Genomic DNA, 13,439 nt, shown 5'->3' with positions numbered 1-13,439 from the left:
TTGGCGAGTAATTAATGGCCCCAGCACCCGCCTCCCGCCTGCTGCTGGTGCGGGGGGTTAATCTCATTTGGGAGCATCCGCTTCGCTCGCCGTGCCGAGCCCTTTCCGTGTGCTCCCGCTGCTCCGAGACGGGCTGGGGGAACCTGAGGCTGACCAAATAAAGCTAAGCTGTTTTCTCGTCTCTCCTCGGTCAGCTGCAGGAATAACCTCCCCCAGGCCCCGCTCGGGCTTATTTTTAGAAGCTGAAGTAAAATAAGGGCTGCGACACACGCAGCTATCCCGGGCCAAGCACTGGGAACGGGGACTTAACCAGCGGCTGGGCTCCGGCAGCCCCTTGCTCCTGGGCTTTTGGGGCTTTTCCTGCCTTTGGCCTGGACCCCATCCCTTTCCCCAGGGATGGACGACAGGGGGACGGATGATGTCCCCTCACCCGTACCTGCTGCCAGTCCCGCCGGGAGCAGAAGAGGCTTCGCTGGTGGGAGGGTTGGGAACGAGCACTGAAATCTCAATTAAAGTGCCTGAACTGGTGGGTTTTTTTTTTGTTTTTATTTGTTTACTTTTGCCCCTGGGGATTCATTCCCGCAGCACGTGCATTGGCTGCTTAATGGAGCCTTGTGCTAACGAGGTTTCAGGTTTGCTGAAAGGGGAGGTTTTGCCCTGATTCCAGAGTAGCAGCTTTCAGGACCTCAGTCGCTTTTGGGAACCGAGCCCGTTCCCAGGCGGTTTTGGGACACACTCACTCCCATCCTTGTGGCAGGGACCTCTCATGCCACTGTGCAGTGACGTCTGCTTCTCACCACCCCTCCCTCCCTGGCCATCGGGACCCGGCTGGCGAGGGTGGCAGCAGGGTTTTCGGAGGCGGGACGTCCCGGCGTGTCTGGGGGAGGGCGCGCGATGGCCGTGCGCAATACCAGCTGCGGAGCGCGCGGCGGCGAGCAGAACAAAGCCCCTTTTGTGGCGGGGCCTCGGCCGGTGCCCACCGAAGGTTTGGGAGAGGCTCCGGCTGACCCCTGGGGGAGGTGGGGTGCCCGTGGGGGGCACCAGCCCCAGCCCGGCTTTGGAAGCAACACGGTGCCCGAGATGTTCTGCTCCAGAGAGACGATCAGGGACAGCGGTGGCTATTCCTGATAGTGTTTTGTCAGGGAAAACCTGCAAGGCTGAACGAAAGTACAAGCTGTTTTATAGCCTCCGTTGGGGCTTAAAGGCTCAAGAAATAGCACACGGGTGTAAAAGGGGTCTGGCACCTGAGGAAGGCGACCGTGAGGTGGTTAAACCCCAGCTCGGGTGCCAGGGGTGTGCGTGGCCGGCACGCGCAGGCTTTGGGCTACGCAGCAGGATGGGAGGCAGGTGACACAGATACAGCTACTTCACAGCTACGCTTGAGTCAGGATGAGCTCTCGGGGCAGCTGTGAAAATGCCCATCAAACAGCAGCGGCAGCGAAGGGCTGAACCACCTCTTCCCCGTCTCTGAGACAAGAGGCGGGAGAGCTTGTCCCGGCGAGGGAGAGCAAACCAGGGGGTGCTGCCATACCTGCTGCACCAGCCGCTGGAGGAGCCGCAGGGGACGGAGGCAGGTAAGGCCGGGTAAGGAGACTGTACTTGTAAACCTGATTCGAGGAGGACGTGCACCTTAATCGGCTGCTGCAAACGCCGCACACCCTGCAGCTGACGCAGGCATGGGCTGCCAATAAAAAAGGCCACCGACGCAGTGTCATTGTGGGGAGAAATCTGTTTATTTTAAGATACACTGTTTCTGAAGAAGGATATTTTAGCAGCCTGCAACAGAAATGTGAACCAGAGGGTTAACCTGCCCGTTCGGCCTTGGCCAGCCTTGCCGATGCTCACACAAGTTTCTTGGGATAGAAAAAAACAAAAAAAAGGTCTAAAATTCAAACTGTACACCTTTTTACAGGGTGCTTAGCCAGGCTCACTTTTTACACTGCTGTACATGCTTGGGATAACTAAGTGCAACTGTATTCAGAGCCAATCCATCATCCCAGGCCACTAATGAAGATAAAATAAAAGCCGTGGTGAGCAGAAGCTGCACAGATACACAGGCAAATTAAGCTTATTGTGTTCCCGATACTCCAGAGTGCATTTCCCAAGAGAAGGAGGAGTGGAGCGAAGACGGTTTATAAACCTTCCTGGTCACACGGCTCCCTTCTCTTACACCAGGAAGCCTCTGTCAAAGCAAGTGACTTTGCTTTCTATCAGCTTTATTTACAATTGACTTTGCAACAGTGCAATTAAATAGCTCGCTCGCTCACTGAGATTGTGCGGTACCGTCGGCAGGTTGTTTTAGGCTCTCTCACAGTAACGCTGTGCCACAATAGCTTTTAGGAACCAGAAATGCAGTGGCCAGCCAAAGCTTATTGCTGGTCCTTACACCCGGATGTCTCTACGCAGCAATCACAACAGGGGCTACCCCTGAAGTAGCCTCTAACAGCCTTGCAGGGATGTGGGCAGCAGCCCCACGGCGCAGGGCGCCCAGCGGATGCATTTCCCGCGGGAGCAGAGGGAATCAGCCCACAGTGAGCCGCACCGCCGGCCAGCAGGCAGTGGGGACTGTAACGCGCTCAGGCTCCCGGGAAAGGGCCCGCTGAAGTTAACGGAGCTCTCCTGGCTGACAAAATACACTATAAAAGCAGCAGCAGCAGCCAGGGCATGCTGAAGGTGAGGAAGGAATTTAAAATGGGGAAGAAGAAACGGGAAAGAGAGGCGTGAGCAGAACTGCAGCCACCTCCGCTTTCTGCACTCGACTACTGCAGGGGAGCGTGTGACGGAGCAAGAGAGCGGAGGGACAGCTCAGCTCCCAGGCTCGTCCCTGCCCTGCTCACACCGGTTTCTTCAGTCCCCGAAAGCCCTGACGGGGCTCCAGCCACGGGACCCCCGCAGTGCTCATTAGCAGCAAACCAGACGCATGCTCCCCCCACGCACCCCTCGTGCCCTGCCTCTCCGGGGCTGTGTCTCGGGGTCCAGGCATGCTCAGAGCAAAACGCTTCCGTCCTTTAGTCGAGCCTTGGTTCCCAGTGCCACAAGCACTACCTTCTTTTCCGCATGCAGGTTTCAAGCCTTCCCAGCTCTTCGTAGGCCTGGTAGAAAACGTCAAAGTCTCTGGCGCTCCAGCCCCTCCAGACAGCCAGGCACCACTCCATGTTTTCATTCTCAAAGCAGCACACAACTGTGTCCTTTGCTATGAGCGCAGCATCCACCAGCGTCCTGGGAAAGGAAGAACAGAGCAGAGAAGGGCGTTACAGCGGAGAGCAGCTCTGCTAGCACAGCACACCACCGCTCGTCTGAGGCACTGACTCACAAGCCTTCCTTTCCAGCTACCGAATCTCTCTTTATAAGCTGAAAATCCTTGAGAAAGGACAATGTAACAAAGAGAGGGATCAGAAACTATGTCACGGCAAAAGCAAGCGGCTCAGTGACATGGGAAAAGATTTTTAAAGGGATTCGGGAGCCTAAACGTGCAGGTGGGTGCTTAAGTCTGCCGTGACATTTTGAAGTTGCTGTTAATCCCCTGATTTGCTAAATCCACAGACTCTGTTGCCTGCTGCCAGCTGGGCATTTTCAAAACAGCCCGCACATCATGCCACAGCTAGCAGGCTGCCGAGAGCCTCTGCAGCCTGAAAGGCAGCGTGGAGGCAGGACAGAGCCCACCTCTGCCTGCTCAGGGTACGAGCCCCGAGTCCAGATCAGCAGGCGTGGCTACGGCAACAGCCCAGGGACCCACAAGGCTCAGGCAGGAGTCCTGCGTGACAGCATCGTGTTGCGAACGCGTGGCCTCTGAGCATGTTAACTGGTCACAAAAGCGCGGTTGAAGCTGGCCCTGCAGATACCCCAGAGGGAGGTGGCCAGGCAGATGAGACTTGTGTCCTTGCAGGGTTCAAGGGAACCTTGCCTGGCTCTTTCTACAACTCCAAGAGCAGATGGGGGAAGACCAACCCCAGACTGTGTCTCCAGAAAGGCCCCTAGACCTTGGTGGGGTCACTGGCAACAAGGGCTGTCCTCGGCAGCTGGGTTTTATCACAAACTGCCCCTCATCAGCCCCTTTCCTTCCCTCACCTTCCTGCCCTGCTCTGCGCTTGGAGGCGGCAGGCACTATCGGCCGGTCTTTACGCTGCTGGTAAAACAGCGCAAGTCAACGGCCACCGTGCCTGAACCAGCCAGGCTGCAAGGCAGCAAAGCAGACGAGCCCGAGATGGCCGTGTCACCTCGCCTTGACTCCACGCTTAACTTGGATAAAGCAAAATCAACCTAACAGTACCTGTGAACACTAAAGAGAATACTCCACTCCCAGCTAACTGATAAAGACACTCAGCCAGCAAGTAGAGGGAATACCAGGAGCGCTTTGATCTCTTGTTCTGTTTGCCCAGTGGTAATAAATGATCATTTATAATCCTTAGCACTGCTTAACCTCCATTTGTTGGGACACAAATAGTACAATCCCAGACTGGTATTTAAGCGATCAGCAGGAACACTCCCATCTCTCTAGCAGCTATTTATTTACTTGGACTCTCGTTCGCTGTATGAAACATTTTAAATTAATGTATATAACTGCTCTCCCCTGTGCTCCAGGAGCCTTCCCCTGGCCCGTCACTGCCGACAGCACAAAGGTGCTCATTTAGAGCCAGAACGTCAACCTGATCCACGTGAATGCAGCCACAGACAAGCGCTGCGCTCTGCATAAATACACCTCTTGTTCTTAACGCCGGGCCTGAGTCTGCCAAGCTCCAGCAGTCTTCTGCCAGGTGCCCTCAGAGCGCAGGGAGTCAGCTCCAGGCAGGATCAGACCGACGTTTATCGCATTGTGCAAGACGGTCCTGCCTGCCTCGTTACAGGGGTACTTGCTCTCTGTGGCTTTTGGAGACCAGACCGTGGTCGCAGTGCCTTCCCCTCGCCATCTGCCATGCTGTAAGAGCATGCACATGCCTCAGTGTGCAACCAGCAACTGTTGTCTCCTCTAGCTGTGAGCTTCTAGGTGCTGCTGGATGCTGAGAGGAAGCTCTCAAGAGCCCCTGGAGCTGGCAGAGCCACCTTCTGCCACCCAGTCCCCTTGTGCCCCTGGAAATCGGTGTGACAAGCGCTGTCCAAGTCAGCCTCACCCGTAGGGAGCCAGTTCCCCGGCCTTCAGCACAGCGATCACTCTGCCCCGCTGGGTGCCGGATTCCTTCTCCAGTCCGATAACAATGATATCCCCTCCTCTCCTAGAAAAGAAACAAGGGAGACGTCACATGTACTCCGCAGTGGAGACTGGTGACAGCTGAGGAAGATCCACGCAGGATAACCACCCTCTCTGCTGCAATCCCTCCTGCAGATACACGACCTTTTGCGGGGAGAGGGGCACTGCCATGCCACCAAGGGGCACCCTGAATCCACTGCAGTGAGAGCCCCTGTGACAGGCAAAATCAGACTCCCAGTGGTTTCCATCAGCTCAACAGGAGGCAACGGGATTTGCCAGGGTTGTGTCTGAGCGAGGAAGCTGCCTGTTTGTTTCCTCAGTAGCTGGGGAAACAGGGCTTCGAGTCGTACCACCCACATTTCTCTTCTGTTGAAATCAATCCTGCAAGACCTTAGATGTGGCCATTCTGCCCAACACTAGGTATTTTAAAAAGGAATAGAAAAATCAATGTACCATTGCACTGGGAACAAAATTTTGTAATGATAACTTGACTTTCTGGGCAAGTGAATCATACTGGGAATGCGAAAGTTCCTGAATTAACCTGAGCTAATCTCACGCTCAGCCCAGGAGGGATTTTGATGAAGTTGCTTTGGTAAGTGACCCGCTTACCTGGGGATCCATATGAGGTCTTTTACTGGAAGAATCTTGACAGCTTGGAGGTGCTGCGTGTTGTCACCCGCAGGCATAGCATCGTGATCCAGGGAAGGCTTCAGCTCATTAAATTTGTCAGACTCGTCAAAATCTGTGGAGAACGGTGCACTGGAAGAGCTCATGGGAGAGCTGGGTAGGCTGGAGGGGCACCGGGTTATCCTGTTAGGAGGTGAGGAGGAATAGGAAGACACAGAGCAATAATCTGTGAGCGAGTCCTGGTGGTTTAGTATCTGGGTGCCAACCTCCGGGCTGTAGATAATGCTCATGTCCGCCAGCGGGTTACTCTCCATCGCTTTGTGGTTTATAGGCGCTGTAGCTGGGATGGCTGCCGAAGGCTGCTGGATTGTAAACATGTCTCTGAGGGGGCTGCAGTCTCCGCAGAAGTAGCGTGCACAGAGCTGGTAGGTGGTAACGTGGTACATGACCAGGAAGTTGCTTTTATCGTCCAGACACCACACCACCTCCTCCCCGTGACACTCGGAGTTGCAGGCGATGGATGTGATCACCGACGGCGCGCTGAAGGGCTCCAGCCTCCTGTTGATCTCCATCGTGGCGCAGTCTATGATGAGGATGCCGGGGCCGTTGCTGTACCAGACCTCTGCCCCGCTGTTGGTGATCTCCATGGCCTTCACGGGGTACGGGTTCTGCCGGGGGTCGTCATCAGAAATGTTGAATTTGGACCTGTTTGCTGTGTGGGAGCACAGGTAGGAGCAGCTGTCCCCTGGGATGCCCTGGGACACTGAAAACACTGCTACAAGTCCATCTGACAAGCCGGCCAGCACCACATACGAGTTCTGCAAGAAAGAGACAGCAAATCTGCTATCTGGATTCTTTACTTCTCTCCAGTACACGAGCTTTCAATCCCAGAGGCTCTGGCTCCCTCTCACAATTCTGCAAGTACACTGGTAACTTGCCCCAAATCACTCAGTGATAACAGCAACATAAAAAGAAGTCATTACATAGAAGCTGCTGCAGAGCCATACTCCTCTCACCCAGTATTACCTCTCTCTTTATTGGCAAGGGAGGACAGATGGACCTGGCAGCCTGCCCCGAAGCTTAACAAATTCAAGCTGGAGTATGTTCAGAGAAAGCCATCATGATCCTAGGAATCCAGCTGTAGAAACCCGGCTCACTTCCAAAAAGGAGTAAAGCTATTGCTATCAGTATAGGTAGGAGAGGAATGGAAGAAATGAAGTAAAAATGGAAAGAGAGGGAGACAATCTCCTCACAAACAAGAGCACACAGTGATCACTCCATATCCAACGCCTGCAGCTTTAACAGCACCGCTCCTCCCAGGGACGTGCTCTGGGTCTGGGACCCCTGGCAGCTCACAGACATCCCAGCGGAGGGCACAGAAGCAGCAGCAGATCAGCAAAGTGGCTGCCAAGTGCCATGAACAATTCTGTAGGTAGTTAAAAACCTGCCCCTGACCGCACAGATGTGTCGGCTGCAGGAGCCAGGGTCGGCGTCGAGCTCCGGTGCAGCGCTCTGCAGCACTGCTGCGATGGATACTGTCACATCTCATGGGCAGGAGACGGTGAGAAGGCCACGGTTTGCTGGGTCTCTGACTCCTCCAGCTCATCACAGCGGTGCAAAATGCTGTTAAACAGACTGGGAAATGGATCTTGTGGGAACAAAACTCCCCGTGACCTTGGGTCTGTACCAGAAACTCCCCCATCTGTGAAGCAGATAAAACAATACCTACCTCAAAGGCCTTTCTATTTCCTCCCCGTGGAGCAATAAATTCTAAAAAAAGACCCTTTGCCCAGGCTTTTTTGCTGTCGTTACAATCTAGCCAGACTAAAGCAAAGCAAAACGAACAGAACCAGACAGAGCACCGCCAGCTGAACCGACACAACCGCACCCCTCCGCGGCGGAAAGCCCTGCCTCCCGCCGTGCCCGGGACGCCAGCGCCGCTGCCCGCCTCTGCGACACGGGACAGGGACTCGGCGTCACCCCTTGCTGCTCGTAAATTAAGGGAAAGCCTGTGCCCTTCCAGGAATCTTGGCTGTGCCAACCCCGGAAGATGGCTCCCGGGCTGCTGAAACCCGCAGAGGCCAAAATCAGTATCGTGAATTGCTCCCAGATAGCACGGGGCAGACAGCGTAGCGGTATGTACTAGTTTAACTGATAGCACTTGTTTGCAAGGCTCATTAGGAGCCTTGGACAAAAAAGACACTATCTGCATACAAAGTATGAGTAAAACCATGACTGTGCTGAGCCCGTATGACTAATCCAAATCACAGCAGAATTTTACTGTAATGGGAAAAACTAGGGAAGCAAGTGGAAAGTTGTGAAATGGGACTTGGACTTTGACTCAGTCCAGTCCCAATTCTCTAACCACTAATTAAAAGAAACCCAAATGGCCTGCAGCGTTTGGTGCCACGTCCCTGCTGCCATGTGGATCTGGTGCAAAGGCTCCGGGATATGAGTTTGCAAGGGAGTTGCATCACTAGGTTGGAACATGGCACAACGCTTTGCACAAGCTGGGTTTTGGGTTACCTTTTTTGTTGGAAAGGAGTTCAATTATTCAAAACAGAACAACACAGAGCAGAACAGCCCACATTTCTCTGGTGAAAATGATCCAACTTTTTCAGTCCAAAGGACCCTGCAATATAGGCATTTCTTACTAAAAATGGAAAATTTAAATTGAAATGGGAACATCTGAAATCAACCGTAATGCGGGTATGTCAACCTGAACTGCTCCTAGCGTTACACAGGCACTATTAAAGACTTCAGAGGTCTCTAGGATTTTGTCTCATTTGATTTGAAAATGCTTAATTATCCAAGCATAGTCTTCATAAAAAAAAAATATTTTAATCTATGTGATTAGTGCCAGCTACTGCAGAACAGAATCCAGATTCCCTTTTGGGTTCTACAGGCCAAATTTCCCCGGCTCTGAGCAATCGGCACCATGACCGGGCAGAGCTGCGTCAGTGATCCCCACCCAGCTTTACCGGTAATACCGACTCTGCCAAATTCTAGCCTGTCTGGAATAGTACAATGGTGGAAGCAAATCTGGAAGATATTTTATGCTTTGGGGCACTTATTACTCACTGCCTTGGCTATTGGGTCCTGTTTCTATCCAGCCATTGTTGTTATCTCTCTGTATAAGAAACGAGGAGCAGGAACTCAAATGCTGAGAAATGCCCTCAACCTGCCATCCCTCGCCTGACCGAGATGAGGGAGTGACCCATTTCACAGAAGAACATGGCAAAGGCCACCCACCCCGAGGTGCCACCAACTCACCAGACCTTATTAGGTGCCGGTGCAGCCGGGCAGCAAGGCAAAACTCTCCAAATCAGGGTATTACAACAGTGACCAAAGGCAGACAGGGCAGCAGCCTCCAGAAACCTTAAGTAACTTTCTCAGAATTCATTTTCAACATTTGGGCTCCACAAAGAGCCAATAAAAACACACAGCAACAAAACTGCATTTGAAGTCTCCGTCCTGCCAGAAGTCCTGCTGTGCCAGGGAGGAAGGCCTCTGAGCAGGGCTGTGATGGTATGTGATGTGCAGGAGATGAGCTGGCTCCAGACGTCCTGTCCTAGCAGCTAAGGACAGCGCAAGGCTTGGAGCCATCAGAACAGCCGTTGCAAGCAGGTTCAAAAAAGGAAATACAGCCCCGACACCACAGCCTCAGTCACCTCCTTCTCTCTTCCCCGCAGGGCCTGGCACTGCTGGCAGCGAACGCCACGGCAGGCTGCAGCCTTTAAATGCAGCTTTTGTTTTCGTGTGTTCCAGGTTTTTGCAAGAGGCCAGAGGCTTGCGCCCATTCAGATGTCTCTCTCCCTTAACACCTCTTTGCAAGAATGCTGCAAACCAACTCAGAAAGCATCTTGTTTTGCTCTTTTTAACCTGTTTGTTTGCTTTTTTGTTGGTTTTTTGAAGGAAATATATTGACAATTTTATTGTTTGCCAAAAACAATGATACTGGTGACAGAAAGCATGCAACAAAGAAACCTTAAATCGTACAAGACTTTTCCTTGGCGGGCAAGTTTTGGATTCTGGGGCCCTCTCTGCTGCTTTTAAATTTCCATGATGCTTCCTTTGGATGAGAAACCGAGTTTTGGAAACTATTTCTTTTGGATCAGTCTTCCCAAGGCAGTCGTAAAGAATTCCCCTTCCCAGCAACATCCCTCAGCAATTCTCTGACTGCTGGTTACCTCACATCTCATCAGCTAAAGGCTTTCTTCCCAGGGAAATGCAAGCAATTCTCTTCTCCGCTGGACAATAATGACTATGTGATAACTCTGAAACAGCTCACTGCGCCATACAGTGAGTTTGACAAGTGTAAGCTTTCCACTTAGCTTTGCTGGAAGAACTGGCTATTTCGAAAAATGATTTAGCTCCTTGCCAACCTGGTCTGCACATCCCTATGGCTGCTGCTCGGGCTATTTCACTGCCAAGCTCATTCATAGAAAGGAGAAAGGAAAAAGTAAGCCCAATAAACTAAGAACGAGTGTGCCGAAGGGATGTGGATTTCTGGAAGTTTGGGTAGGGTCGGGGGAGGAAGGGAGGCGTCTAGACTCAATATTACTATTGTAGGGCCTGGCATTATTTATGACATTTTCTAGGCAAGCCACAAACTGAAAATAGAAACCAGGAGACGTAAAGCCACTCGTAACCCCTGAGGAATGGCTTTGCAAGCTGTATGACAGTGGAAAAGCCGAAAGTGAAAGACTTGTTCGGCTGTCCTGGACAAAACCTCAGGCAGCATGAGAAAGAAATTTGCCTTATACATCAGAAGTGAAACTCCACGTTGGGGACACGCTGCAGGTCTGGGAGCCACAGAAAAACCGACAGATGCGGCCTGCCGGTGGGTGAAATTCATCCCTGTGGCAGCTTTACGACTATGCCCTACTTTAGTCCTACTTACACCATGTTTGGAAGTGAAGCAGTACACCTTACACTAACCACCTGCCTCGGATTCAGTTTGCAATGATGCAGTAGGCTGAGCAAACGAGCCAGAAATGGACAATAACCGAGAACGGGCATGTGGTATAAAACAGCTCCACTGTCACTCTGAGAGCTGCTCCATATTGAGCTTTTAGACACATAGCAGTCTGCTGGCATTTGCAAAAACGACACAGCTACCAATAATGTTGGAACGTAATTATATGTTTTTACTTGAGGTGGCTGTAAGCAAACCGGAGGTAATTTAGCCCGAAAACAGTTTTTATACATCTCCCAAGAATTGCCCGCAATAGGCAGTCATGTCAGATTTCTCCTGCCAGTAACTGGATGTTAGCAGTTCCAGAACTCGACAGATAGTATATAACTTCTGTTACTACCCATAAGAGTAATTATCCATATTACCCATAAGAGCTGTATTAGCTAAGTGTTCTCATTCAAAACCAAAAAAGAAGTGCGGCTGAGCCTAGATAATATTTAAAGATGACTGTGCACACAAATGACAGCATGCACACGCACCAGGAAAAGAGTGGGTACAAGAGCTAGGATATACCCAAGTCCTGCATTAGCAGTTAACAAATCTCTATTCTAATTATTGTTTCATGTCGTCTCTACTTTGCTTCATCAACCTAAACCTTGTCTTCCAGTGATGTGGAAACACAGCTGGAAAACTTCCTTGCAGAGGAATTTGATCTATTTTGACTATTTTCCCAGCAGGCTTGGAAGCGCCAGCTTTGGTCCCCTGACTCAGGTTCTTGCCCACACCTCTGTCTTCTGGCAGAGGCACAAAGACCTGGAAACCTCCTCGCACTGCCAAAATGCTCCTGGGCGTTGCAAAGTCCTTCAACGCTAGCTAGGGACAAGCTGCGCAAACACTGGCACCTTGGCCTGGCAGCAGACAGCTTAGTCTCCCTAATGCCCCCTTTCCTTTAGGTTCCTCCTTACCTTTTTGACAACAGGCATCACGAGAAAGCAGCTCACGGTAGCAGGAGTGTCTAAACCCTTCTGCGGAGTCTTTAGAGGGCACATGCCCTGCAACCCATACACAGAAATCTTCTGGTCCTGTGAAAGAGCACGTAAAAGTCCATAAATTTCCATGATCTTCCATACTTTTCATATTCTGATACCTGAATAAGATCAAATTGGTTCCAAAACCAGTTTTTACTTGTATTTTTTGATATCCAAAGCCTGGATTTCTCTTTGTTTTCCCTGGAGACCATTTGCTTTGTGGGTAGAAAGCAAGTACTGCCTTCCCCAGAATGAGTTGTGGGCGGTGTATGCACTATCCAACAGCCACCAGCAGCTACAGGTGTTTTATCACCACATCTAAAAATACCATTTGACAAATCTGACTCTGGGTTTTTTTTTAAAAAATATATAAAATTCTTCCAAAATACGTTAGAGGGGTGGGTGTCCGTCCCCCCCCAATCCCAGATGTGTCAGGACAACTGAAACATGTTGTATGTTATTTCACATTAACCTGTCAATTCAAGGAAAGCTAGTATTACACTGTATGTGGAATTACACCCGCTCTACACCTCATAAATCTACTAAACTGACATAGAGCACTCAGTCTGGGAAATAGGAACACATTCCATTTTGATCAAAAAGATGGATATAAAATGCTTTAAGGTTTTTGAATTGTAATTTTTCTATATTTCTTGTTATGAAAAAATAGGAATATTTGAACTTTACCTCCATTTGGGAACAGAAAATGTCAAAATATCTTATTTTCCTACAACGGGAAAAAAAGATCTCTACTCTCACTCAGTTCCAGCATCCATGCTAGGGCGGGGTGAATTAACCAACACGGATTATTTATTCAGCAAGCTTTTTTCCCTTTTCTGAAACACTGAACTTCAGGAACATTTCAATTCATTTCAGCTATTTTTTTGTTTATTTTGTGTCAAACGATTGTGTCAGAATGGCCTAAGACTTAACACAGCTCTTTCTGATGAGTGGACAGGGGCTCTGCGGGATAAATTAGCCATTCTGTCTCACTCTTATTTTTTTAGCTGCAGTTTTCCACGGTGAACGCAACACTTGGGTACCCATTTCCCACCAACTTTCAAATCCCTCGGGCCTCTTTCAGAACCCCACCCATGAACGCATGGTTTCTTTCACTGTTTCCCTTTATTGCTTACAGATAAGGACATTTCCCAGATAAAGCCCTGGGTACAGATATGCTACAATCCAGAGAGTTTCGCCTTGGAAAGCTGAGGTTCCCACGATCGCTTTGAACACGAGGAGGCACGATTTTGATCTAGGTATCAGCTAAGGGACAGGCAGGAACAATACACCCGGAGACAGCAGACACAAAGTCATGCTGCTCATCTGAGACACCCGCTGTCTCAAAAACTCTTAGCTTTACTAATTTAATAGGCTCTTTTCTCTTCATTTATGCCTCTTCTAATGAGGCCCCTCTTGAGAAGGGCACTGAAGCGCAGGCAACGCTCACCTCCGTGGCAGCCCAGAGGGCATTCTGAAATTTTAGTTGGCAGCAGAGCTTCATTCCTGGGCAGCTCATCCTCTCCACTTCTATGACCCCTTTCTCTGGATTCACCACCGTGTAGTTTCTGAAAGGAGCAAATAGCAATTTCCTATAGCCAACGTTCAGCCTGCAAACTGCTACAGATCGGTACTCGGCGCTTTTGGCCAAGCCCTAACACAACTGTCCAGATGTGGACGA

At 50.7% G+C, this 13,439-nt stretch overlaps 1 protein-coding gene across 2 annotated transcripts in view; it reads right to left on the bottom strand.

Moving 5' to 3' along the window:
* Positions 1-1,712: 1,712 nt before the first annotated feature.
* The window catches only part of LRRK1 (leucine rich repeat kinase 1), an 82,289-nt gene continuing 70,562 nt past the window's right edge, over positions 1,713-13,439 (bottom strand). For both annotated transcript variants that reach the window (XM_075100691.1, XM_075100692.1), the window contains 5 exons: positions 13,209-13,326; positions 11,696-11,812; positions 5,795-6,630; positions 5,109-5,210; positions 1,713-3,219 (listed from right to left, as the gene is read on the bottom strand). In XM_075100691.1, coding sequence (XP_074956792.1) covers positions 3,042-3,219; positions 5,109-5,210; positions 5,795-6,630; positions 11,696-11,812; positions 13,209-13,326 — 1,351 coding nt within the window. In that variant the 3' untranslated portion in view covers positions 1,713-3,041. The remainder of the gene's footprint in view (positions 3,220-5,108; positions 5,211-5,794; positions 6,631-11,695; positions 11,813-13,208; positions 13,327-13,439) is intronic.

The sequence above is a fragment of the Phalacrocorax aristotelis genome, chromosome 7, assembly GCF_949628215.1.
Source record: "Phalacrocorax aristotelis chromosome 7, bGulAri2.1, whole genome shotgun sequence".
Lineage (NCBI taxonomy): Eukaryota > Metazoa > Chordata > Aves > Suliformes > Phalacrocoracidae > Phalacrocorax > Phalacrocorax aristotelis.
Note: the sequence above shows the minus strand (reverse complement) of the source record. Positions and strands in the feature narration are given on the sequence as shown.